The sequence below is a fragment of the Petaurus breviceps genome, unplaced genomic scaffold (assembly GCF_028583685.1).
Source record: "Petaurus breviceps papuanus isolate PSGF00001 unplaced genomic scaffold, PetGlider_PUasm1.0 184, whole genome shotgun sequence".
Lineage (NCBI taxonomy): Eukaryota > Metazoa > Chordata > Mammalia > Diprotodontia > Petauridae > Petaurus > Petaurus breviceps.
The window spans coordinates 16,347,612-16,375,179 of NW_027185793.1; the positions used below are offsets into that span (position 1 = coordinate 16,347,612).

General features: G+C 36.8%; 1 protein-coding gene across 1 annotated transcript in view; it reads left to right on the plus strand.

Moving 5' to 3' along the window:
- The window catches only part of MEGF10 (multiple EGF like domains 10), a 165,693-nt gene that overhangs the window by 125,345 nt on the left and 12,780 nt on the right, over positions 1–27,568 (plus strand). The window contains exons 14-22 of the mRNA XM_069088175.1: positions 5,285–5,431; positions 6,337–6,471; positions 6,868–6,996; positions 9,233–9,361; positions 11,135–11,263; positions 12,703–12,831; positions 14,330–14,566; positions 21,249–21,376; positions 22,673–22,796. Coding sequence (XP_068944276.1) covers positions 5,285–5,431; positions 6,337–6,471; positions 6,868–6,996; positions 9,233–9,361; positions 11,135–11,263; positions 12,703–12,831; positions 14,330–14,566; positions 21,249–21,376; positions 22,673–22,796 — 1,287 coding nt within the window. The remainder of the gene's footprint in view (positions 1–5,284; positions 5,432–6,336; positions 6,472–6,867; positions 6,997–9,232; positions 9,362–11,134; positions 11,264–12,702; positions 12,832–14,329; positions 14,567–21,248; positions 21,377–22,672; positions 22,797–27,568) is intronic.

Below are 27,568 nucleotides of genomic sequence, written 5' to 3' on the forward strand. Positions count from 1 at the left end.
GGCGGCCAGGTGGCTCAGCGAGCAAGAGCACTGACCCCAGTGTCGGGATGACCTGGGGATCGAATCCGGGCTCAGATACTTAGCACCACACCCAGAAATAACTGGCCATGTAACCTTGAGCAAGTTACTTAACCCCAATTGCTTAAAAAAAAAAAGAATTCAATATCAATGTTTTGGAGTCTGTTCTCTTCCCTTCCAGTATTCCAGAGCTTTTATTTGAGATAATAATTCTTTGACCTGGTACACTTAAAAAATTTAAACTTTCTTACCAATTAGGATATCTGCCTCTTTTTTCCCCTCAAGCTTCATGTGGTTTTCCCAATCATATTTTAACTCTTCTGGTAAAGAACCAGAGACACAGCTTTCATTTCTACTCTATCTAGTAGACTCTTGTTGGGAGAATGGGCACTACTTCTCTACCTCCACAGTTGTGTATCTGTTTTCTTTGTTCCCCAAAAGAAAATATAAATAAGGAAGAAAAGTTCCTGATTTGTGAATTTGTGTTTCTCAACTAAATTTGGATCTCTACTAAAATCTTCAGCGAGCAGAATTTTTCTTCACAGATTTTGACCAAAAAGAGACAAATTACGGCAAGACAGACTAAAATGACAACCGCACATGGATATGTTGGTATACACTCAACATAAAATAACCTAACTTTTCTCTAGCTACAGTAATATTAATGGATTTTAGATCTTCCCCACCCATTAATAGGCCTCATGTGGAACCCATTAAGGGAAGCTTGCTTAGGGGAGGCTTGCTTATAAGAAGGCTGTCACACTTTTTGCTAATTTCTAGTTGGGCACTGAGTCACAGAGAGTTGTGATGCCTTCTAGCTGTGAGTAGTGTATATATACTCTGAGCTGGTATTTTTCTTTAGGGGCTCACTTATGAGAAGGATCTTGTGATTCTCTGGTCGAGATTCTGAGTGGCCTGTGTTTAGAGCTCCCCAATTGCTCAAATGTAAAGGCTGTCTTGCTCCAGTGATGTATGTAAAGTATAGTTGGTTCAGGCATCAGAGCCCTGTCTGTTGGTCTTTAAAAAAAATTGAGGACATTCAAAAAGACCATTCAATAAGAGCTCCTTCTTTCCTTTCTCAGATCACTCAGAGATCTTCTCCCGCTATCTCCTCTTTCATCTGTCTCTTAGAAGTGACCCTTCTTTGTGCTAAGGTGAATCCTTCTAACATACACCCTTGATCCTGCCCCTACAGCAGTTGTCCCCTTCCCCTCAATCATCCCCACTCTCACTCTAATCTTCAACTTCTCTCTGTTTGCTCCTTACTTTTACCTTAAAAACATGTCCTGTGTCCCCATTCCTAAAGAATTCTCACTTGATCCGACCATTCTCACTATTTCTTCTCTCTTCTCCACTAAACTCAAAAAGCCACCAGTGGGGCGGCTAGGTGGCAAAGTGAATAGAGCATCGGCCCAGGAGTCAGGAGGACCTGAGTTCAAATTTGGCCTCAGACACTTAACCCTTACTACCTGTGTGACCTCGGGCAAGTCAACCCCAATTGCCCTGCCTTGCCCCGTCCAAAAAGAAAAAAAAAAGAGCCACTAGGTCTCTCTACCTGTTCTCCTTTTGCTTGGTTCCAGGCCCTCTGAATTCTGACTCATAATCTCATCATTCACCTGAATAGTCTTCTCCAAAGTCATCAATGATCTTTTAATGACTCTTCCTCATTCTTTATCCTTTTTGACTTCTCTGCAGCCTTTGATCACTTTCTTCTCCTATATACACTCTCCTCTCCAGGATTCTGTAGCACTATTTTCTTCTTTTCCTACCTGTCCAACTGTTGTTTGTCACTCTTCTTTGCTGATTCTTCATCTAGGTCATGCCCTCTAACTAAAGTGTTCTTCAAGGCATGGTAGGCTCTCTTCTCCCTCTGTACTATCTTTCTTGGTGATTCCATCAGCTCCCATGGGCTCAATTATTATCTCTATGCAGGTGACTCCCAGAGTGGCATATCCAGCTTTTAATTTCTCTCTTGACCTTCTGTTCTATATCACCAACTGCCTCTTGGACATATCTGCCTGGATATTCCATAGGCATCTCAAATCCAATATGCCCCAAACAGAATTTATTATCTTTCCCTCAGAGCCATCCCTTCTTCCAGATTTTCCTATTATTTTCTTTTTTGTAATTTTAAAAATTTATTTTAAACTTAAATACAAAATGAGAAAAGAAAAAAAGATGTTGCCATGTACACAGCAGAACATGAGAGAATTCAGTATAAAACAATAATTTTCCATTTCAATAAAACCTATATAATAAATATTGTACATTATTTTGAAAGCTGTCTAGTTTTTTCTTTATTTCCTTGTAGGTTTTCTTTTGTTTTCTGCTGTGTGCTTTTTATTTTTTCCCTTTCCCCTCACCCTGCCATAATTAAGGATGTATATGTGTATGTAATGGCAAGCACAGAAGTAGTTCACACCTTGTTTCAGTTATTGAATTAACACCTTGTTTCAGTTTCTTTTGAGCCTTGTATCAAGCCTGTTAAACAAAATGTGTAAACCCGTTTCTGACGTAACAGGAAGTTGCTGATGTAACAGGAAAGGGCAGAACAGGAAGGAGCTAATAAGTACATAAGGAGAAGCCCTAGCTGGAATTTTAAATCTTCTTGGAGCCAGGTACTGGAGGCTGAGGAAGAGAGGCCCAGGCTGGAGAGAATGATTTTTATTTTGAGAATCTGAAGGAAGTGGTTTTGATTCTGGGAACCAGCTGAAACTTCTGCTGAAGACTTCCAAGGGTCAGCCAGAGCTGCCAGAGGAAGCATGACTGTGGTGTTGGCACTTCGTCTGTTTGTAGCTTTGTTAAGCCTTGACTTCACAGTAACAAAGACTGTGAAGGATTTAAGGTGGACTGGACACTGTGAGCTTCAGTGTGGAACAGGAACTGCACGGAGAGCTGGACAAGGAACTGGGAGCTGCCTGCCTTTGAACCCAGGTGACAGTTAGAGCTGGGACCATGGAAGAGGAACCATGGAAGCTGAGAGCCAGCCTCAAGTCAAGCTGAAAGAAAACTTTACTTGCATTCTATGTACTGACTGAGGAGATTATGATTTACTGTGACCAAGGGGTGGAGAACTTTGACTTTTGTACTTTGTGATTAAATTAAGGATTTTGTGATTGACTAAATGAATGTACTTTGTTGAAAACTATATGACCACTTGGTGAAAACTATGTGGACATTTTAGTGATAAGTTGTTGGATTGTGATATGGTGAATATTGTATTTCGATTTTCTGTGATAAGTTGTAACATTGTGAATGCTGTATTTTGAATGTTTTGCTCTGATTTTGTTATTGAATAGAGAGTTCACTATACTAAGTAATCAGAACCTTAAAAGCTGTTCACAGAGCAGTCCTCTGAAAAGCTGCTCGTATGTAGCTTTACAGTATATATATCCATAGATAACTGTAAACATTTGCATATATATACATATATACCATAGAGATATATGTAAGACCATACTATGCTTATTTCTATTTGTCATATCTTTTTCTGAAGATGGATAGCATTTTCCTTCATAAGTCCAAGCCTTTCCATGTTTTTAAAAATCAACCAGCTCATCATTTCCTACACCACAGCAACATTCCAATCCAGTCATATCCTGAGAGATTGTCTATGAATGTTTTCCCCAATTTTCTACATTCCTTCCGCATAACTTTTATTTATACAAGACAATTTTCATTTTAAATAATCAAAATTATCCATTTTACACTTCAACAATGCTCTCACTTTATAATATAGTAAGTTTAAGGTCTTTTTCTTATTATTTTCAAGGACATTGTAATCCAGTTACCCAAGCTTGCAATCTCACTGTCATTCTTGACTCCTTCAGATACTTAGTCTGTTGCCAAATTTGGTCATTTCTGCCATCTTAATCTCGTGTGTGTGTGTGTGTGTGTGTGTGTGTGTGTGTGTGTGTGTAAAATCTCCCCTTCTCTGTATTCACAGAGCCAACCTTCCCAGTATAGGCTCCTATCACCTTATATCTGGACTACCCTGTCTTGGCAATCTATACATCTATATCTATATCTAATCTATACATATAATAAGATAGTGCAAGAGGGAGGTTCCTGGTGCTTGGGGGAATCAAGGAAGCCTTCATGCAGAATATGGTGCCTAAACTGCATCTTAAAGGAAGAGAAACACTTCAGGAGGCAGAAATAATAAGGAAGCACATTTAGGACATTGGAATTGCCGATATAAAAGCACAAGAGTGCAGGAAAAGTGCAGAAATGTTCAATGAAATCCAGTGAAAGATAGATTGAGAGTAGGCTGCAAAGAGTGTTAAAAGCCAAACAGAAGTGTTTGTATTTGATCCCACAGGCAATGGGAAGCCACTGAAATTGGTTGAGTGAGGAAGTCACACAGTCCGATATACACTTAAGGACAATTACCTTGGCATCACTTTAGGATGGACTACAGTGAGGAAAGGCAGGAGCCAGGGAAACCAATTAGAAGGCTGTTGCAATAATCTATTTGAGAGATGATGAGGGCCTGAACTACGGTGGTAGCTATATGAGTAGAAATAAGTGGTCAGAGGTGAAAGATATTACAAAGGAAGAAGTGGTAAAATTTGGAATATGAGGGATGAGGGAGAGTGAGGATAAGTCTAGGACAAGGCCACGATCATGGACTTGAGAAGCCAGAAGGATAGTGGTGGCTTTGACAGAAATAAGAAAGTTTGGAAGACCAGAGGATTTAGGGAAAATATAGTAAGTTCCATTTTTATCAGACATACTCTGTTCCGTCTCCTTTGCATAAGATCATAGATTTAAATCTGGGGTTGTATGAAGAACTGAGCCTCAGAAAGGGTCTTGTCCATGGTCAAACAGACTTCTTTTTGTGGGTGAAAGTATCTCCAGTTTATTCTTTTCATAAGATGTTAGAATTGGTATGGACAAGGGACCAAATAGCTCTAATATAAAAACTATGACAACTGATTCAATGCCTTGTTCAGTCACTTTTCAGTCACGTCTGACTCTTTGTGACTCCATTTGGGCTTTCCTTGGCAAAGATACTGGAGTATTTTCCCATTTCCTTTTCCAACTCATTGGATAGTTGAGGAAACTGAGGTAAACAGGGTTAAGTGACTTGCCCAAGGTCACACAACTAGTAAGTGTCTGAGGCCACATACAAACTCAGGAAAATTTTTCCGGATTCAAGGTCCGGCACTTTCTCCACAGCGCCACCTAGCTGCCTTATCAATGCCTTACTTCCTACTTAATTGCTTCTGAAATAACTCCCACCCTGTGTTTCAATTACTTGAAGGTATCCATTGTGACAGTGTGTGTGCTGAAGGGCACTGGGGCCCAAACTGCTCCTTGCCGTGTCACTGCAAAAATGGGGCATCCTGCTCACCTGATGATGGCATCTGTGAGTGTGCACCAGGTTTCAGAGGCTCCACTTGTCAAAGAAGTAAGTGACTCATCAGGACTTTATTTCCTCCTTTTCTCTGGGGTCTGTGTAGAGAATAATTCTCTCTGTTAAACTTTTTGCGTGAAAGCTGGAGAAGACATATCATTTGACATTTGAGAATAGAATCCGAGGTTAGAATAAACAATGTAGTTGGGTCTCTGTATGAATTCTTGCTGAATTCACCTCAATTGCAGTTCCTCTACAATGCTTTTGTTTTCTTTCTGTCCCTAATTGCTTAAATAATCAGATTTCAAACCTTTACATAAGGTAATTGGCAAAGCCATTCAGATACTTTAATCGATCTTTCTGTCAGTCTTGCAGAAAGTGATCAAAAATCATTTGACCTGCAAACATTCTATTCAATCCATAAAATTTGAATTGACCCTGCCAGCAGTCGTTTTTACCTCTTATCGCCATTCCTCATTTCGTGTTACAAGTAGCAGTAGCATAGAGGTAGATTGGCACTGATAAATGCAGTTAGGATCAATGTAAACATTTGTCTATTGAAAAGTTTTGTGTTGAGAAAATAATTTGCAAACTTAAAATAAACTTTGGCTAAATGCAAACCAAACCACTAAAAAACATCACGTTCTGTTAACCTGAAACCTTTTGAGCAAGAAAGATCTCTCATATATATTCTGCATTTCTTTTTCTGCTGTTATAGTTCTTGAAGAACATATAAATTGCTAGATAACTCAGTTGTATTTGAAATGACGTTATTATTGTTCATTGCTTTATTAAAGGCCATTACAGATCTTTGGTTCTATTCTCTTTGGAGAATTTCATGAGCAGTTTCTGGCAACACAGTCCTTTTCTGCTTCTTTGCCATTAAACTAAAATTTGATATAGGAAATAAGAAGAAAAAAGTAAAATGGAAAACTACCATGATTTTTCTCTGGTTTCAGTTTGCTTACCTGGCTTTTATGGACACCGTTGCAGCCAAAAATGTCCTCAGTGTGTGCACAGCAGCGGACCCTGCCACCACATCACTGGACTGTGTGACTGCCTACCGGGCTTCACAGGAGCTCTTTGTAATGAAGGTAAAGGCCGTTTATCAGAGGTACATATGGTGACCAGATGTTCCCAAAGGAAGTAACTTACACGTAACCATGTCATTTGACAATTATAGAGGCACAATTTAAACATTTTTTCCTAACTTAGGAGAACCCGGCTCATTGCTTGTTTAAAAAAAAAAATATATATATATATATAGTGTGTATATGAATGTATCCTTTGAACTGTACTATTTTAATTTGAGTGATAATCTCAAATGAAAAATATATAAAGAAAAGCACATTTTCTGGTATTAGTGGGCTCTCCCTGTGGTTTTTATTTATTATCGAGTCCCTTTCTCCACTTTCATTCATTTCAAAAGTGAAAGTCAGGAAACATAACACACTTCTGTCACTTAATAATGACCTTTGACTCCTCTGCAGTCTGTCCTAGCGGTAGATTTGGAAAAAATTGTGGGGGAATCTGCACATGCACCAACAACGGAACCTGTAATCCCATTGACAGATCTTGCCAGTGCTACCCTGGCTGGATCGGCAGTGACTGCTCTCAGCGTAAGTTGAATATGTTTCCTTATTAGTAGACAGTATCTTCTTAGAACAATTCATTAGCACTTCAATAATTTTTAAAGTAATTTTAAATAATTTTTTTTCAGGATTATCAAAAGACTGTGGTTAATTGTGAAACAAATTCTCTCAGGGCAAAAATTACCTTGGGAACTTTCAGGCCATCAGGTAGCAGTTATATTACAAGGTGCTGTGAGAATAAAATGAGATAATATTTTGCAATATTTGCAAACCTTAAAGCACTACATCAGTACTAATCATTGTTATTATTTAGTAGATATTAATATAATTATATGTAATATTATGTTATACATAATACATTTCCATATAATATGTATAACATATTATAGAATACAAATATAATTATAAAAGACAATAATATTTTCATTGTACTCTGCTAATAATCTACATGTAGATGACTATGAAGTGTTTTTTTTTTAAGCAATCGGGGTTAAGTAACTTGCTCAAGGTTACACAGTCAGTTATTTCTGGGTGTGGTGCTAAGTATCTGCACCCGGATTTGATCCCCAGGTCATCCCGACACTGGAGCCAAGCTGTTACTCACTGAGCCACCTGGCTGCCGCTGACTATGAAGTTTTAACCTCAAGAGTAGACCTCTGAGACCTAAGCCTTAGGGCTGCCTCCACAATGCCCACAGACTTTACTCTGTTGACTCTGTGGCTAACTGCCTTTCATCTTCTCCATGAGGCTTCATGTCACCTTCTCCAATTTGCTTTCCTCATATTACCAGGCATAGAGATGAGTGAGTGTGTGTGTCAGTATGATAGTATATGTGAAATCACTGAAAGTAATTTCCTTAGGGGCTCAAAATAACTATTACCACTTCAGAAGATAGCATATAAATAAGGAGTAACTTAGATACTAGGAAAATCTGGTACTGTTAATCGTGAAATATACAGCATATAGTAATTGAAATCTGGCCTACCTTCCTCTGCATATAAGAGGAATCAAAAAATATCTATGTTGGTATTTTGCACAACAGTTTCTGGGTCAAGCAATTCATCATGCAGTTTAAACTTCATAGCAGCAGTCAGACAAGCAGCCTTTCACTAACAGACATTTTGAATAAGCCAAAGATTTTTCTGATTTTGATGAGTACCAGAGGCTATTCCACATTTCTGAGAAAGAATAATGTAAGACCTCTTGAATAACTAATGTAGAAATGGGAAAGGTAAATTTGGGGAAAAGAAAATGTTAGATAGGACTATTTCCTGTGTGCTGTATTTATGTAATATTATATTTTGATAGTTATCTTGGAGCTGTACTTTTTTATGGACTCAGTGCTAATTCTAGGAAACATCTGGATATTGAAAAAAAAGTTATGTTTTATTGTTTATTTGGGGTTTTTTTGTTTTGTTTTGCAGGGGGGAAGGCAGGGCAATTGGGGTTAAGTGACTTGCCCAAGGTCACATAGCTAGTTTTTGTGTCTGAGTCTAGATTTGAACTCAGATCCTCCTGACTCTGGGGCCGGTGCTCTATTCACTGTGCCACCTAGCCACCCCTTTCCTTTTTTAAAAAATTTATTTTATTTTTAATTCGTGGAATAAAACAAACATTTCTACAACATAGCACAATAAAAAGATTATTGTGCAAGAATTTTTACAAATTCATTTTATTTTTAATATTTTTAGTTAAATTTCTTTAAATTATTTTAAATTTCCTTTAAACAAGTACTTAAATACAGCAGGAGGTTTTAATAATTAAAGAAACCCTGGGGTGTATCACTCTCTAATTAACATAGGTTTTAAGTTTAAACTTTCATGTAAGAATAGCAGCTCATTTTTCTATAGTGCATTAAAGCCTGCAAATATTTTCCCACAACACTTCTATGGGATAGGCAAGAAAACTATTGTTGTCCATTTTACAGATGAAAAAATTAAAGTTCTAGAATCTAGATGGTTGCTTAAGGTCACCAATGAAAAGTATCTACAGTGAGACTTGAACATGTCTCCTGCCTCTAAGTCCAACCAGTGTTTTTTTTGGGGGAGGACAGTTGTGGTTAAGTGACTTTCCCAAGGTCACACGACCAGTTTTTTTGTTAAGTGTCTGAGGCTGGATTTTCCAACCATCTTTTCACTATGCAAGTGGAACAAAGTTGTATTTTTTAGGGGAAATTGGGATGTTAATATTTCATTTATTTTAAGGTAACATTCTCCCTACCTGGTGACTGTTTCAGAAAACTGACACATTTCTCTTATTTTAGCCTGCCCACCTGCCCACTGGGGCCCAAACTGCATCCATACATGTAACTGTCACAATGGGGCTTACTGTAGTGCCTATGACGGAGAATGCAAATGTACAGCAGGCTGGACGGGCCTCTACTGCACCCAGAGTAAGCAAGTCATGTTGTCTTTTGTAGTCATTCTTTGTATGCCCCATATATAGTGACTAATTCTACAATACGGAGACTTCCCAAATTATAAGCAAGTTGTGCTCCAAAATTCACTTTCCCAAAGGAGCAATGCTATTGATTATAGTTAGGATCCTAAGCTATCCCCATACATATGCATGAAAAAATAACTGCAATAGAAAAAAATTATAAACATTGATTATTTTAGCTTTTTTTTTTTCTTTTTTGGATTGGGTCTGTGATTTCATTTCTTTGGGGGAAGTTCCTTTACAAATTCAGATCAGCTTATAGTCTTAGAGAATTTCTTAGGGCATTAAGAGGTTAAATCATCTGTCCAGGATCTCAAAACCAATGTGTAAATATCAAGAGTTAAATTCAGGTCTTTGGGACTTCATATGCCAAATTTCCTCTTGCTATAATAATATCAAGGATTAAGGTTAATTAGTAATTAAATTTAATTAATAGGCTGAGTTGGAAGCTCCAGGATGGCCATGTTTGGGGTTATGAGGATGTTTGTAAATTGGATGTTCATATTCCTAGACTTCTTTGACTTTCTTAATTCCAGTTTCATTCATGCTTTCTCAAAAAAATATCATTCTATAAAATGGCAGGTGTTCAGTAGGCTAGACGGGACTTTCCAGAATTGTAGAAAGTGTTCCTTATTGAAACTCATATTAGTTTTGTTTTGTTTTGTTTTGTTTTTGTAATTAACAAAACTTTAGACTGAAAATTGTGGTATATTCTTGGACATGCCATAAAATGAGTCCGCAATGAGTACTAGATCTGTGTGACTTAGACAACAAGTTACTTCACTTTAGGCAGGTAATTTTAACTTCTCTGAGCCTCAATTTTCTCATGTGAAAAAATGAAGATCACCCAGCTAATTCAAACTATCTCACAGGGTTGTGAGTAAAGCACTTTACAAATTTTAAAACATTGTATAAAAATGAAATGCAATGGCTGTGGGGAATGTGGGTGCTGCAGATTGGGTGCGAGTGTGGGTGTGGGTGGGGTATGATTTTTATAATGTCTCACCACAAGATAAATCTTTAAACATGAAAATAAATCTAGTTTTGGGAAACCAAACTATCTCATACAAGATGGATATAAACTTTACTTATAGAAGAGATTTCTAAAATTCTTAATCTGACTCTTGAAACTCAATTTACTAACCTGTATAAGCCAAAGGGGCTTCTATGTGACTTGAGCAAGAGTTCTCTCTTGAGACTATTGACAAGCACCTGTTGAATTGACCACATCTAACCTTTTTTTACCAAATACTTTTGAATATTTGCCTTCATATACTGAGTATTCTATCAATGTCATAGTCTTTTCTCGTAGCAGATGATACTTGATAATTTCAATACTGGGGGAAAGGGGTTGGACAGTAATCATTGCTTAAAATACTTTGAAGGATTTCAATAGCAAAGTGATGAAGTGGCAATCCCACCTCCACCCTCTACCCCCACTTACTTCTGTGAGTTTGAGTTGGTATTGCTTTAAAAGACTATAGGAATGATATTCATGGTTAAACTATTATAACAATAATGACACTTCTTGCTAGTGAATAGTGATATTCTGGTAAGAACTATGTCTTCATACTCAACATCTGCAAGAGGTTATGTGCATTAATGTTCTTTTTCTCACCCTTTCATCACCTTGTATCCACTGAATTGGAATCATTCATTCTGGGCTATGTTTCTTCTTAACTCCTATTTCTTCCTTTAATCCCTATCATACTTATTTGTCCCAAAGGGTGTCCTCTGGGGTTTTATGGAAAAGATTGTGCGTTAATATGCCAGTGTCAAAATGGAGCTGACTGTGACCATATCTCTGGACAGTGCACTTGCCGCACTGGATTCATGGGGAAACACTGTGAACAGAGTGAGTATAAAAGTATTTAACACCACTACATTATAATTTTAATGAGACTTATTTTAACTTCCCACTTGCACCTTAAAGACTTAAAGGCAGCTATCTGGTTGGTTTGTTTTTTTAAGGTGATTGAATTGGCATCTTTTTTGCCAGTATTGTTTGTATCACTTCCCTTCCTGAGATGCCCTTCAGATTCTTGCTGGCCTAAGCTTGTCATGATCTATTCTCCTGAGCCCTCCCTCTCATTATAATGAGCAAAACTGAATTCAAGTTTTTCATTCTGTTCTTAGAGCCTTGGTCTCTACTGTCCCATTTTATGTACTAGGCATCATTAAAAGCTGTGCAGAAGAGATAAGGACCAGGGAACATTAAAACCTGAGATGATAGCAACTTTGCTCTTTAGCTTAGTTTTCTGGGTTCCTTCATTGGTGACTTTAATTTAGTTGCTTGATTAGCATAAGTTAGGACAGAGTGGTGAGGAAAAAAACAACCCAAAGCCTCATCATCGTCTTATAATGAATGATATACCCCATATGCATGCCACTTTTCCTTACCTAAACTCTCCTCTGTCCCCCTGTCAAAGAAAACATGCTATCCTGCTCTGTTGGCCTGCCATCATCCCCCAGTCTTAATCTCCTAGCCCTGAGATATGTCTGCAGTCTTTTCAGTCACCAGGAATAAGGCTGATACCACGAAAAGGGGGTTCTGAGAAAAATGAAGTCTGAAGGATGTTTGATACATAAGGCGACAACACTGAATTGGTTCAGAACAGATGATTTGGCCTTCTTGCACTCTTTTTTGGTTCAGCTGCTGAATTACATGCATGAATGCAAGCACAGTTGCTTCAGATCTTAAACTTCCAGTAGAATGGGAGGTCTGATAAGCACTTAAAAAATAGTTTTTTGATGTGTACTCTATTTTAAAAATCTTTTCCCTGCATGTGTGTGTGTGTGTGTGTGTGTTTGTAAACAGAGATCTAACTAAACTTTGAGTGAAAACCCTGACAACAGCAGTACATTGCCCTCTGCTGCTCAGTTATAAAACATTTCTGAATTTTTAGAATGATTTTTTAGGTTAAGCATTCCAGTGTAGTGGATTAGAACTACTGTTCCAAGCCAAGATCCCATTAAAAGAAAATATTCCACATTCAAACCTATTAATAAAAATCTAGTTTTCGAATTTCTAAGTCAAAAATTAAACTTCAAATTCAAATCATTCTCTGTGAAATTAAGACTCTGTTTAGATGTTCTTCATGCTTTTTAGAGTTTATAACCATTACCTTAGAATGGACAAGTAACACAAAATTCCCCTTTTGTAGAGCCCCACTTCATGCAATAAAGTGTTTAGGGGTTTTTTTCCTAAGCAAAGCAATAGGTTTTCATTTATCATATCTAATAAAGCTCCTACTAATTTGTTCAACTTCCCATTTGATTTGTCATCTTCTTCAGAGTGTCCCTCAGGAACATATGGCTATGGCTGTCGACAGATATGTGACTGTCTAAACAATTCTACTTGTGACCACATCACAGGAACTTGCTACTGCAGCCCAGGCTGGAAGGGTACAAGATGTGATCAAGGTAAATAGCATTGATGGGCAATAAAAGAATTTAGATAATTTTTGCGATATTATATAGTATTTATGTATATCACTTTTCTTTTTTTGTTGTTTTTTAAATTAACTTTTCTTAATGTTTTTTATACTTTCACCTTGCTTATAGTTTTCTGTAATCAAATTTAGCTTAAGATGTTCCTTGATCATATTATTATTCACTATTATTCACTATAATCACTATTATTACTCATTATAACATTTTTGGGTGTACGTGGAGAAGGGAGAGAGAATCTTTTCTATGCAGTTTATAAAAAGATTCTTTTTATACTAGAACAATTTAATGGAAACAAAAAATGTTGATGCTGAAAGGAACCTTACATAAAATCTAACCTAAGCCCTCACTTTGCAAATGAGGAAACTTAGGCTCTGTGAATGTCTTACCTGAGGTCATGTGGTTATTAAATGACAGAGAAGGACTAAAACATTAATTCTTTATTCCATATCTTAAGCTCTTCCTACTGTCTTCCCTTTGAACTGATGGACCTATTTTATTCTGAATTCTCATTCCTAGCAATAAGCATTCTTGTTTGATATTATTGGGCTACATCCTTCCAATTATTTACCATGCAAAAATAATTTAGGAATTAAGGAAGGATACTATCCACCTATTATCTTCTCTTGCCATAACAAATTATTTTTGCTTCACCACCGCCCCCTTCTTGGGCAATAGTCAGACCAGGAAAATAACATGGTCAGGAACATTATCTTTCAAAAGAAAGGATAATCATATATATTCATTAAGGCAGCTAGGTACAGTGTACAGTATGCTTTGCTGAGCCTGGAGTCAGGAATACCTGAGTTCAAATCCAATGTCACACTTAATAGCTATGTGACCATGGGTACATCACTTAACTTTTGTTTGCTTCAGTTTCCTCAACTGTAAAATGGGCATAATAACAGCACCTACATCTCAGAGTTGTGAAGATCAAATGAGATATTTGGAAAGCACTTAACGTAGTTCCTGGCACATAATAGATGCTATATTCTCTTTCCCCTTCTTTTTCCCTCCATGTGAGGGTGGAATAAGGTAGATAATTTGTTATCAGATTTTAAATTATGTTATCCTGACAGAGAGAAAATAAAAAGCTTCCATGTTTCCAGACATGTTTAAGATAGACATAGGTGTGATTTTAGTAATTCTAGAAATTGGATCACTTAAGAATTTTGTGATGTGCCATGCCATCACAAAATGTATAGTAAATAAAACAGTATCTCAATCAAATTAAGTTCTTCTGCGTTTTAATCTCCGGGTAACTCCTTTGGGGGGAGGGAGCAGAGCCTCTATTCCTTTGCTTTGGACAGAGCTACATTCCTGGGGATAAATGCAATGTTATTATTATTTTTTTTGCTCTTCGGTTTTCAGAAACTTCGAAGTAAGTATTTTATGAATTAAAATCATCCAGAAATCTCTCGTGTATTCTGTGCATCATAATCTCTTGTTTTCCTCTTTCTTCTTTTTCTAGCTGGTATTTTAATAGTTGGGAATTTGAACAGTTTAAGCCGAACAAGTACTGCTAATCCTGCCAGTTCTTATCAGATTGCAGCCATTGCAGGCATCAGTATTCTTGTCCTGGTTATACTCTTTCTGCTGGCACTGTTCATTATCTATAGGCACAAACAGAAGGAGAAAGAATCAAATATGCCAGCAGTTACCTACACCCCTGCTATGAGGGTCATCACTGCAGATTATACCATTTCAGGTAAGACTAATAGTGTGTGAGGGATTTTACTCTGTTAAAGTATAGTAAGTCCCATCTTAGATCATTAAAGCAAGATCTCAGATTTTTTTTCCTACATACCATCTTGGACTCTCCAAGATGTAAAGGACCTCAAAGCTTTCCCAGCCTGTAGCAGCAAGCACCCCAGCATCCCCAGGGTGTCTGCCAACACAGGTTCTTAGATCTGCTTTGCTAAAGGAAAGCAACTCAAAATGGGTTAACAATCTTGCTTTAATTAATCAAACATATATCGTTTACCTAGTTTACCTAGGAAAAGGTCAGCACCCCGAACATCAGAGTATACAGAGGTTATAAGCATAAGTTACAAGAACATTTCAGCAAACAGGCTTCCAAACTGTCCAACCATTACATACATCCATACCTAATCCCAGTTACCAGAGAGGGAAGCATCAACATCTGGGTTTTTCAAAGCCAGAGAGCTCTCAATGGCTGCCCAGAGTCTCATCTAGTCAAATCATACAACACTTCTCAAACTGAGCCCCAAAGTAAAGCCTCCCATCAGGGCTTATATAGCCTTCTCCTGGCTCAGAGAATGTAACAACCTTCTTGACCCACTGCCCAATCACAAAGCACCAAGATGTGGGCATTCCTGAAAAACAAGCCTCCCACCACAGGCTCCAAGTGTACTTAACCTAGGGGCAGGGAAGGTCTTAAAAATTTACATTCCTATAACACAGCCTGTACTTGAAAGATCCTCTCTACTGTGTACACAAGAAATGGTTCATCCAACCTTTGCTTAAAATACCTCTTCACTAGGTAGGGGGGAGAGAATTTGGAACTGAAAATGAAATATTTTTAAAAGACTTATTAGGAAGTTTTTCCTCTCCATTAAGCTTTTTTACAAATTCCCCTCATTGTTCCCAGGTCTGCCCTTCATGGACAATTAGAAGAAGTCTGATTCCTCTTCTATGTGGCAGTCCTTCAAAATCATATTTTCTGCTACATCTTCTTTTCTATAGGTTAAATATGCCTCGTTCCTTTCACTAATCCTTATATGGCATTATTTCCAGGCCCTTCACCATCCTAGTTATGCTTCCATACCTTCCTCCTATTTGTCAGTGTCCCATCCAAAATGTTGCACTCTAACCTAAACACAATATTTCAGATGAAAGTCTGGCTGATTAGTACAGAGTACATACTGTGAGGTTGCCTGGTCTTGGACACTATGACTTTCTTAATGCATCCTACCATGCATTAGTCCATTTTGCTACCATATCACACTGTTGACTTCTTTTTTAACTAAAACTGTCATTCCTGTCTAGCTATAATTGCCCCCTTCTTATCCTTCTGAAGTTATTTTTGAAGCCTAATATCTATCCCTCATAAATTTCATTGCATTAGACTTGAGAATTAGTTTCTATCATCCGGTGCATTAACAATTCCTTTAAGCATTATGTTATCTGTAAATGTATAAGTATGCCATCTATGTCTTTATCCCAAGCATTAATTAAAATGTTAAACAATAAAAAGCCAGCACATATTGCTGGGGTATTACAATATAGACTTCCTTTTAGCCTGAAATTCAACAATTATAGACTACTCTATATGAACAGTCTTTCAACCAGTCCTGAATCAATCTAAATGTACTCTCCTCATCTCTCATTAAGAAGACAAGCAATTTGATAAAGACTATACATTTGCAGTCATGGAAAACAAATTTCCACATTTGTCATGTTGTGAAAGAAAACACAGATCAAAAACAAAAATTGAAGGAAAATAAAAGTAAAAAAAAAACAGTACACTTCAATCTGCATTCACATTCCATCAGTTCTTTCTCTGGACATGGATAGCATTTTTTATCATAAGCCCTTTAGAATTGTCTTGGATCTTTGTCTTGCTGGAAATAGCTAGGTCATTCACAGTTGAACATTATACAATATTGCAGTTACTGTGTACAGTGTTCTCCTGGTTCTGCTCACTTCATTTTACATCAGTTCATATAAGTCTTTTCCAGGGTTTCTTGAAAGCATCCTGATTATAATTTCTTATAGTATTCTATCACAAGCATATACCACAACTTGTTCAGCTGTTCCCCAATTGATGGGCATCTCCTCAATTTCCAATTCTTTGCTGTCACTAAAAGAGGTACTATAAATATTTTGGGACTTATAGGTCCTTTTCCCTTTTTTAAAAAATAGCTTTGGAATATAGACCTGGTAGTGACATTGCTGGATCAAACGGTATGCACAGTTTTGTAGCCCTTTGGGCATAGTTCCAAACTGTTCTCTAGAATGATTGAATCAGTTCACAACTATACCAACAGTGCAATTGTGTCCTATTCCCCACTCTCATCCCCTTGAACATTTGTCATTTTCCTTTTCTCTCATATTAGACAATCTGATAGGTGTGAAGTAGTACCTCAGAGTTATTTTAATTTGCATCCCTCTAATCAATAGTGATTTTTTTATATGACTAGCGATAGCTTTGATTTCTTTACTTGAAAACTGCCTATTCGTATTCTTTGACCATTTTTCAATTGGGAAATGACTCATATTATTATAAATTTGACTCAGTTCTCTATATATTTGAGAAATGAGGCCTTTATCAGAGAAATTTGCTATAAATTTCCCCCCAGTTTTCTCCTTTTCTAATCATATCTGAATTGCTTTTGTTTATACAGAACCTTGTTAATTGTATGTAAGCAAAATTATTCATTTTATATGATGTAATGTTTTTTTATCTTATTTGGTCCTAAGTTCTTCCTTTATTCATAGGTGTGACAGGTAAACTATTCCATGCTCCCTTAACTTGCTTAACCAGTACCAGATTGTTTTGATGATTACCACTTTATAATAAAGTTTGAGACCTGGTATGACTGGTCTACGTTCCTTCACATTTTTTTTTCATTACTTCCCTTGATGTCTTTGACCTTTTGTTCTTCCAGATGAATTTTATGATTTTTCCTAGCTTTATAAAATATTATTTTGGTAGTTTTATTGGTCTGGTAATGAATAAGTATATTAATTTGGGTAGAATTGTCCTTTTAAGGGGCGGCCAGGAGGCTCAGTGAGTAAGAGCACCGGCTCCAGTGTTGGGATGACCTGGATCAAATCCAGGGCTCAGATACTCAGCACCACACCCAGAAATAACTGCCCATGTAACCTTGAGCAAGTTACTTAATCACGATTGCTTAAAAGAAAAAAAAAGAATCGTCCTTTTCATTATATTGACTCAGCCTACCCATGAGCTATTAATACTTTTCAAATTGTTTAGATTTGACTTTATTTGTGTGAAGAGTGTTCTGTAACAGTGTTCCTGAGTTTGTCTTGGAAGGTAGACTTCCAAGTGTCTTGTATTGTCTACAGTTATTTTATTTTTTTGCTTTTTGCAGGGGGGAGGGCCGGGCAATTGGGGTTAAGTGACTCGTCCAAGGTCACACAGCTAGTTTTTTGTGTTAGGTGTCTGAGGCCAGATTTGAACTCAGGTCCTCCTGACTCCAGGCCCAGTACTTTATTCACTGTACTACCCTTTTACAGTTATTTTAAATGGAATTTATCTTTCTGTCTCTTGCTACTGGATTTTTGAAAAATATTTTTGAAAAAACATAGAAAAATTGATGATTTATGTGAGTTTATTTTATATCCTTCAACTTTGCAAAATTTGTTGTTTCATATAGTTTTTTAGTTGATTCTCTGGGATTCTCCAAGTAGACCATTATGTCATCTGCAAAGAGTGATAGTTGCGTTTCCTCATTGCTTATTCTAATTTCTTCTATTTCTTTTTATTCTCTTATTGCTATAGCAAGCATTTCTAGTACAATATTGAGTAATAGTGGTGATAGTGGACACCCTTGTTTCAACCTTGATTTTATTGGGAAGGCTTCTACTTTATTCCCATTACAGATAATACTTGTTGTTGGTTTTAGATAAATACTGCATATCATTTTAAAGAAGACTTCATTTATTCCTTTATTTTCTACTGTTTTTAATAACAATGAGTGTGATATTTTGTCAGAAGCCTTTTCTGCATCTATTCGGATGATCATATGATTTTTGTTGTTTTTGTTATTGATATGGTCATTTATGCTGATAATTTTCCTAAGAGTAAACCAGCTCTGCATTCCTGGTGTAAATCCCACCTGGTGATAGTGTATGATCTTGGGGATATATTGTTGCAATCACCTTGATAGTATGTTATTTAAAATTTTTGCATTAATATTCATTAGGGAAATTGGTCAATGGTTTTTTTCTCTGTTTTTGCTCTTCCTAGTTCAGGTATCAGCATGATATTTGCATCATAAAAAGGAATTGTCTATTCTTTGCCGCCTTTACCTCTTTTTCCAAATAGTTTGTATAGAATTAGAATTAATTGTTCTTTAAATGTTTGGTAGAATTCACCTGTGAATCCATCTGATCCTGGGGATTTTTTCTTAGAAAGCTCATTGATGGCTTATTCAATTTCTTTTTCTAAAATAGAGCTATTTAAGTCTTCTACTTTCTCTTCTAATTAATCTGGGCAATTTGTATTTTTGTAAATAATCATCCATTTTGTTTAGATTGTCATATTTATTGGCATTTAATTGGGCAAAATAGCTCCTAATAATTGTTTTAATTTCCTCTTAATTGGTGGTGAGTTCACCCTTTTAATTTTTGATACCGGTAATTTGGTTTTCTTCTTTCTAAAAAACAACAACAAGAAGTAATCAAATTAACCAATAGCTTACCTATTTTATTGAGCTTTTTGAAATAGAAGCAACTTCTAGTTTTATTAATTAATTGAAAAGGATTTTTTACTTTCAATTTTATTAATCTGCTTTCATTTTCAGGATTTCCAATTTGGTGTTTAATTGGGATTTGTAATGTGTTCTTTTTCTAGTTTTTTTTTTTAGTTGCATACCCAATTCATTGATCTGTTCTTTTGCTATTTTATTGATGTGAGCATTTAGAGAAATACATTTTCCCCTAAGTACTGCTCTGGTTACATCTCATAAATTTTGGTATGTTGTCTCAGTCATTCTCTTAAAGAAATATTTTAACTTTTCTGTGATTTTTTGTCTTTGCTCCACTAATTCTTGAGGACTACATTATTTAGTTTCTAATTAATTTTCAGTCTAAGTTTCCATGACCCTTTATTGAATGTAATTTTTATAGCAGTATGATCTGAAAAGGATCCATTTAGTATTTCTGCTTTTCTGCATTTGGTTGTGAGGTTGTTATGCCCTAAAACATGGTCAGTTTTTGTGTAGGTGCCATGTGCTGCTGAGAAAAAGGTATATTCCTTCATATTCCCATTCAGTTTTCTTTGGAGATTTATCATATCTAACTTTTATAAAATTCTGTTAATCTCCTTACCTTCTTTCTTGCTTAGTTTTTTGGTTAAATGTATCTAGTTCCATGGGGGTAAAGTTGAAGTCCCTCACTAGTATAGTTTATTGTCTATTTCCTCCAGTAACTCATTTAATTTCCCTTTTTTAAAAATTGATTGCTATACCATTTGATGCATATATGTTTAGTATTAATACTACTTCATTGTCTGAAGTAACTTTTACCAACAAGTAGTTTCTTTCCTTATCACTTTTACTTAGATCTATTTTTTTGCTTTGTCTAAGATGATGCTTGCTTTTGTGGTTGTTGTTGTTGAATTGTTTCAGTTGTGTCCAACTCTTCATGACCCCATTTGTGAGTTCTTGGCAAAGAAACTGGAGTAGTTTGCAATTTCCTTCTTCAACTCATTCTATAGAAAAATAACTGAGGCAAACAGGGTTAAGTGACTTGCCCAAGATCATATAGCTAGTAGGTGGCTGAGGTAAGATTTGAACTAAGGTCCTCCTGACTCCAGGGCTGGCATTCTATCTATTGCACCACCTACTTTTTTTTTCAACTTCATCTGAAGCATAATAGATTTTGCTTCACCCCATTTTATTCTGTGTCTCTCTGCTTCAAGTGTGTTTCTTGTAAAAAACATTTGGTAAGATAATGGTTTTTAATCCTTTCTGTTATCCACTTCTGTTTTATGGGTGAATTTATCCCATTCACATTCACAGTTATGATTACTAACTGTATATTTCCCTCCATCCTGTTTTCCCCATTTATCCTTTTTTCATGATTTTCTTGCATCGCTCTCATTTTTTCCCCATTTTTTCCTATATCTCTTATTTGATTTTAAACATCTTTTTTGAGTTCTTCCATGAATTAATTTTTTTTGGGGGGGTGCTGTAAAGCCAAGCATGAGCAGCTTTTTTTTGGTCATGGTTCTGGGGCCTTGCTGATGACTTGTGCCAGGGCTAAACTTTGGTTTGTTCCCCCATCCTCAGTGGGGCTGCTTCTGGCTTGCACAGGGGCTCAGAGTCTCACTGCTGGCTTGCCAGGTATGGCATATACTGCTCTCCTTTTACCCCACTGACACAGCCCTTTCTTGCCACCTTCTTAGTTGTCTTAGGCTGGAATATTGTTTCACCCCATTCTTTTGTTGTTTTTGGAACTCCAGAATTTAGTTGTTTGGATGGGAATTTGGGAGAGGATGGATAAGTTTCTGCTTTTACTCTGCCATCTTGCCTCTACCTCTCACCTCTGCAGTGATCTGCTCTTATAGAATTTTTTCCATCTTGGGAATCAGTACAACTATTTGTTTATCTGACTGTATTTATTTTGTTTCTCACAGATAACAGTCAGTATTAATCATTTTCTTCTCTCTTTCTTTCCAGATACCCATCCTCAGAGTAATGCTGGAAACACTAATAACCATTATTTTACCAATCCCAGTTACCATACACTCACTCAGTGTTCTACATCACCTCATGTCAACAACCAAAATAGGATGACTCTTGGAAAGGTAAAATAATAAATGCATATCAGTTAGCTACAAGAGAGGTGAATTCTAGCACCTCGTGGATTTTTTCAAGTCATTTTCTATAATAATTTTAGTGAGAACCTGAAATCCTTTAGCATGACCAGTTCTAAGCATAACTATAAAATAAGTAGTTAGTCTTTGACACTCTTTCACTTCCCTTTTTAATCCCAGTTCCCAACTTCTGGATGCACCTTTCTTTTCTCCCCTATTCCTAGGCACTCAATATCTTTGTACTCTGATTTAACTGCCAAAATTCTACACTTCAGTGCCCATCTAGGTTTGCCCTTCCTCACAAAGTCTATTACTCTAAAATTAGAATAGAAATAGAGTAAGTTCCTCATTACAAACTAATTGATGAAATCACAGGTACAGTTTAAAATAAAATGTACAAGGCACTATGCAAGGCACTGGTGATCAAAAGACAAAAAAATTAAAAAGCCCTTCACTCAGGGAGATTATATGCCATTAGTCAAATTAACTTAAATAGCCCTTAAACCTCCCAGGAATATTTTTGTTTTATTATAATAATGATGATAGTAGTCATTCCTTATATTTCTATAGCATTTTACAGTTTACAAGATCCTTCTTTTTTTTTAAATGATTTCTTTCTTTTTTTGTCTTTATTAATTTGTTTGTTTATTTTTAGTTTACAAAATTCAGTTCCACAACTCCTTGAGTTTCAAATTTTCTCTCCCTCTCTCCCCTCCCCCCAACAAGATCCTTCTTATATAAATTATCTGAACTAAACTTTACAACAGCCCTATAAAATAAATATGGCAGATGTTGTCATCTTTATTTCATAGATGGGGAGACTGCAATTGACCCAGAGAAGTTTAATGACTTACTCAAGGTCCCATAGACAAGAAGTGACAGAACCAGAGCTAGAATTTGATTTTCTGACAGTCCAGACCTCTTTTCACTATAATAAGTCAGCTGATCCAAATGGATTACTCCAATGTCAAGCACTGGCACAAAGCAGTGAGTTTTAGGTGTTATAGGGATGAGAGTTTGAGATAGGGACCTCCACAATATAACTACAGGCTTAGTCTGCCTTCTGTAAGGCTCTGTCTTTTTGCATAATTCACAGAATTATTGAATCTTAGAGTTGGAAGAACTAAATAACTAGAGACAATCTAGTCCAATTTATTATCTATTGAATCCCTTCTACAGTGTCCCTGAAAAAAATGTTCCTTTGATCTCTGCTCGCACACCTCCCCCAAACTGCAATAAAGGACTAAGTTGTGCTCTTTCATCTAAAGTTCTTTTCATTTTTAATAGTCAAAAAACAACCAGATATTTGTGAACATAAAAAATGTGGATCCTGGGAAGCGAGGGCCAGTTATGAGCTACACAGGGACACTCCCAGTAGACTGGAAACATGGAGGCTTCCACAGTGATCTTGGTAAGTCAGACTGGCAGCACTTCTTAGCAGTCCTTTTCATCATTTAAAGTAACCATAGATGGGGCGGCCAGGTAGCACAGCGAGTAAGAGCACTGGCTCCAGTGTTGAGAAGACCTGGAGATCGAATGCCGGGCTCAGACACTTAGCACCCACCCAGAAACACCTGGCCATGTAACCTTGAGCAAGTTACTTAACCCCAATTGGTTAGGGGCGGCCAGGTGGCTCAGCGAGTAAGAGCACCGGCTCTAGTGTTGGGACGACCTGGAGATCGAATCCCGGGCTCAGACACTCAGCACCACACCCAGAAATAACTGGCCGTGTAACCTTGAGCAAGTTACTTAACCCTGATTGCTTAAAAAAAAAAAAATAAAGTAACCATAGAAAACCATTTTAGAGAAGGTAACAAGCACTTATTAAGATTGTGATGTACAGCAGGCACTGTGCTAGGTGCTTTATAAATATGAGGATTCTCATAACAACCTTATTTTATAATTATATTATAATTCCCATTTTATGGTTGAGGAAATTGAGACAGACAGAGATGAAGTGACTTGCCCACGGTCACACAACTAGCAAGTGTCTTGAGTCTGGATTTGAATTCAGGTCTGCCTGACTCCAGGCCTAGGACTCTAGCCATTGTACCTCATAGCTTCTTCTGAAATGTAAATTAATACCAATCATTTAACTGAAAAAACAAGCAAAAAAACCCTATATTCTAATGTTTTATATTGATCTATGGAAAAAGATTTTATTTCAGCATTAGAAAGTAGTTGTTATTTTCTCTGTGACCTGACATAAGAATATGACACAGAATAAATGAAACAAAGTAAATATGGGAGAGATCCTCACTCAAGAGTATTGGATAACAGTGTTCTTTCATTAAAGTGGCAGCATTTTCCCATCAGCAACACTTTAGCTTCTCCTTCAATTTCTTTTTCTTCTCTTATTTCTACTGCTAACATTTCTAGTACCAAATTGAATAAGAGGGATAACCATGGACATCCTTGTTTCACCCTTGATCATATTGGAAATGCTTCTAGCTAACACTGTAGCTTCTCAAATTCAATTAAGTCCCTTGCTTTCCTGGAAAATTATTTTCGAATTTAATTTATTCATCATTAGAAAGACCCTACTATTACTAGCAATTAAATATCTGATTTTTACATATGCTTCCCCATTTTAATGTATCCAAATAGGCTTATAGTGAAATGGCCCAGAATGTTTAGTTGGTTGCAGGAAGAAAAAGGCTAAGAATATATTGATATTTCAATATTCCTATAGATTCTTATTTGTAAGTATAGTATAGCACCTCCTCTGGAGCTATTTCTCAATTTCCAATTGCACTGGCAGATTGCGTTACCAGAGGGTGGCTATTTCTCCCTTGAATATTCTAGGGGTAACTCTGAAGTGCTTGGGAATTTCTAGAATTAGAATAGAAATAGAGTAAGTTCACTCACCGGCGTCTATAGTTAGCTAGATAGGCTTAATTACCTTTTAGTTAGAGATATTTACTAAGCAAGTATACTAAGAACTGTTGGTTAAAAAAAAAAAAAAACACCACAATTTCCCCAAAACTTTGGGACACACTCTACTGCATGTATATATGGACTCTGAGGGAAAATGGGCTCAAGCTTAGATAGCACATGTGGCAAAGGAGTAACTCACAACTCCTGGTTGAATGAAACTCAATTTCTTCCTTCCTAGAATCCTTATGAAATTTCCCTCAGGAATGTGTGAACTCCCTACTGAGCCCTGAGGGTTGAGGACCTTGTAGAATTCTGAAGTTGAACTTTTTTCTAGCTATCTTTCCTAAATGTATTTGGTTTGTCCTCTCTCAATAACAGGCTGAATGCAGTATTTGTTACTAGTCCAGTCTATCTAATGATATGCTAAGGTTGATGGAGAAGGTAGGGGGAGTATGACGTTTCTTCTGAGCTCACTCTTCCCACTCTTCCCACCCCCTTCTGCCCTTTGTGGGTACAAGGGTTTTTGGTTTTTTAAAGCATTCCCAAGTCATAACTCCAAATCTCATATGAAATACATAGATCTAGAGAAATGTCAAATTCTTTCAACTAATACCAATACATTTTGCTATCTAATTTCATCCTGTGATGCAAGCTCTTTTCTCCTTATCCTGATTAAGTAGCTTGTTCAAGTCTAGTTTATACCTTTGATTGATTGATTAGAGAGTATCTTGTCATTTTCACACCTATTTTACATGTTTGATTGCTTAACTAATTCATAGGTCAAAGTGGCTAATCACTTAATAAAGGTATCAAGGCATAGAACATCTTGCTAATTACATTAATTGAACATATGAATGTGAAATTCCCCTCTTACACTAGTAAACAATGGTAATTTGGATGATTAATCCCTAGACAGGGTTGGCTGCAGCTGAAGGGTAACTTAGGACCTTGTGGTGGAAAAATAGGTCCTTAAATGAAGACAAGGAAAGGCGTCTGGTGTCTGTTAGCCTCCTTGTGCATCATTCACCTTAATATAGCCAAGAATGGGGAAGAAGGGTCGGCCTCACTTAAGAGTGTATGTTCAGGACCAGTGAACCAATTTGTTTGAAGGGAAGACACATTGAGAAAAAAGCTCAGATTCAAGACTTCCAGTTGTGTTCTGTGTTGTTCAGTGATTCAGTCACGGCTGACTCTTCACGACCCTGTGGACCATAACACTCCAAGACCTTCTGTCCTCCACTATCTCTCAAAGTCTGTCAAAGTTCATGTTCATTATTTCCATGACATCATCCTCTGACATCCCTTTCTCTGTCTTCAATCTTTGCCAACATCAGAATCTTTTCCAATAAATCCTATCTTTTCATCATGTGGCCAAAGTATTTAAACTTCAGCTTCAGATTTTATTCCAGTGAATATCTTGAATTAATTTAAGTATTAACTGTTCTTGTTGTCCAAGGGACTCTCAGAAGTCTTCTCTAGCACCACAATTCAAAACTGTCAATTCTGCAGAACTTAGCTCTCCTTACTGTGCAACTCTCACAGCTATACATTGCTACTAGAAAAGCTGTGGACCTTTGTTGGCAAGGTGACTTCTCTGCTTTATATACTGTTCAGATTTGCCATAGGTTTCCTTTCAAGGAGCAAGTGTCTTTTAATTTCATGGCTGCAGTCACCATCTGCAGTGATGTTTAAGCCCCAAAATATAAAATCTCACACTTTCCATTTCTTCTCCATCTTTTTGCCAGGAAGTGATGGGACCATTTGCCAATATCTTAGTTTTTGTTTTTTATGTTAAGCTTCAAGCCAACTTTTAGACTCTCCTCTTTCACTCTCAATAAGAAGTTCTTAATTCTTCTTTACTTCCTGCCATCAGAGTGGTATTGTCTGCACATCTGTTTCTCCTGGCAACCCTAATTCCAGTTTTTGATTTGTCTCTCCAGCCTTTAGAAGAATGTATTCTGTATATAAATTAATCTTTTCTAATCTTAAACCAATCAGTTCCATGTTCAGTTCTAACCATTGTTTCCTGGCCCGTATATAGGTTCCTCAGGAGACAAGTAAGATGATCAGTTACTCCCATGTCTTTGAAGACTTGCGACATTTATTAATTTATTTATTGTGATGCACACCTTCAAAGGCTTTAGTGTAGTCAAGATGCAGAAGTAGACATTTTTCTGTAACTCACTTGTTTTTTCCTGAATTCTCACAAATGTTGATAATTTGATCTGTAGTTCCTCTGCCACTTTGACAATCAGCCTGCTCTTCTGATAATTCTTGGTTCACATACAACGGAAACTTTGCTTACAGAAGCTTAAGTCTAACCTTGCCAAAGTGTGAATGGAGCCCAAGTGTTCAGTAATTTGGATATTCCTTGGCATTGCCCATCTCTGTGCTCTGGAGCACAGTTGTAAATCCAGAGGGCTAAAATGGTTTAAAAGAAAAAAGACAGAAAAAACTAATTCAAGGGATCTTTCAGAATACTGGAGAGACAAGCAAAATTAGTAGGTAAACAGTTTCTAATGGGATCAGAGGTGGCCATGTGGCATAGTAGATAAGAGTGCTGGACTTGGAGCCAGTGATTTCAAAAGCAAAGGGGGAAAAAAAGCAAGCAATTTTGCAGTTTGAAGTTTCAGTGCCTTATCTAATCTTTGAGAATAGTCTACAACAGGCATTAACTTTTTTCTCCAGCTTTGAAAAAAAAGAGGTTTGTTTGAATGAAAATCATTGCAATTTGGGAAAGTGCAAATTTTTTACTTTAAGAGCAGACCACTGTAGTCTTCTGTGAATGATGTGGTAGAATGTAACTGCCTAGGTAAATTAGAAAAGTCATCTAAAAGGAATTAAAATAGACCATGAATTTGCAAGTTCCTAAGTAACATACCAATTTGGAATTGAGTTGGCAAAATGAGGAACTGTAAACCTTGAAATTTCAACCCTGATTGGAAAAAAAGTAAAGTTTTGCAATTAGTCATAGAATTGTGCTAATTTGTAAAACAGATTCAATAGAGTAAGTAAAATCCACTCTAAAGACAAGTTGGACTATGATTTGGGAGTGGGAAGGTCAAAGTCAAATACTAAAAAAAGATTCTTTTAAAGAGTCTGGATCAGTGAGAAAGAGAGAGAGAGAATCAAAAGGGAATTAGGGATAATTTAACACTGACATAGTCTAGACCTAAAGTGCAATTAAAAAGAAATACACGGGGGCAGTCAGGTAGCACAGCAAGTAAGAGCACCGGCTCCAGTGTCAGGATGACCTGGAGATCGAATCCCGGGCTCAGACACTTAGCACCCACCCAGAAACACCTG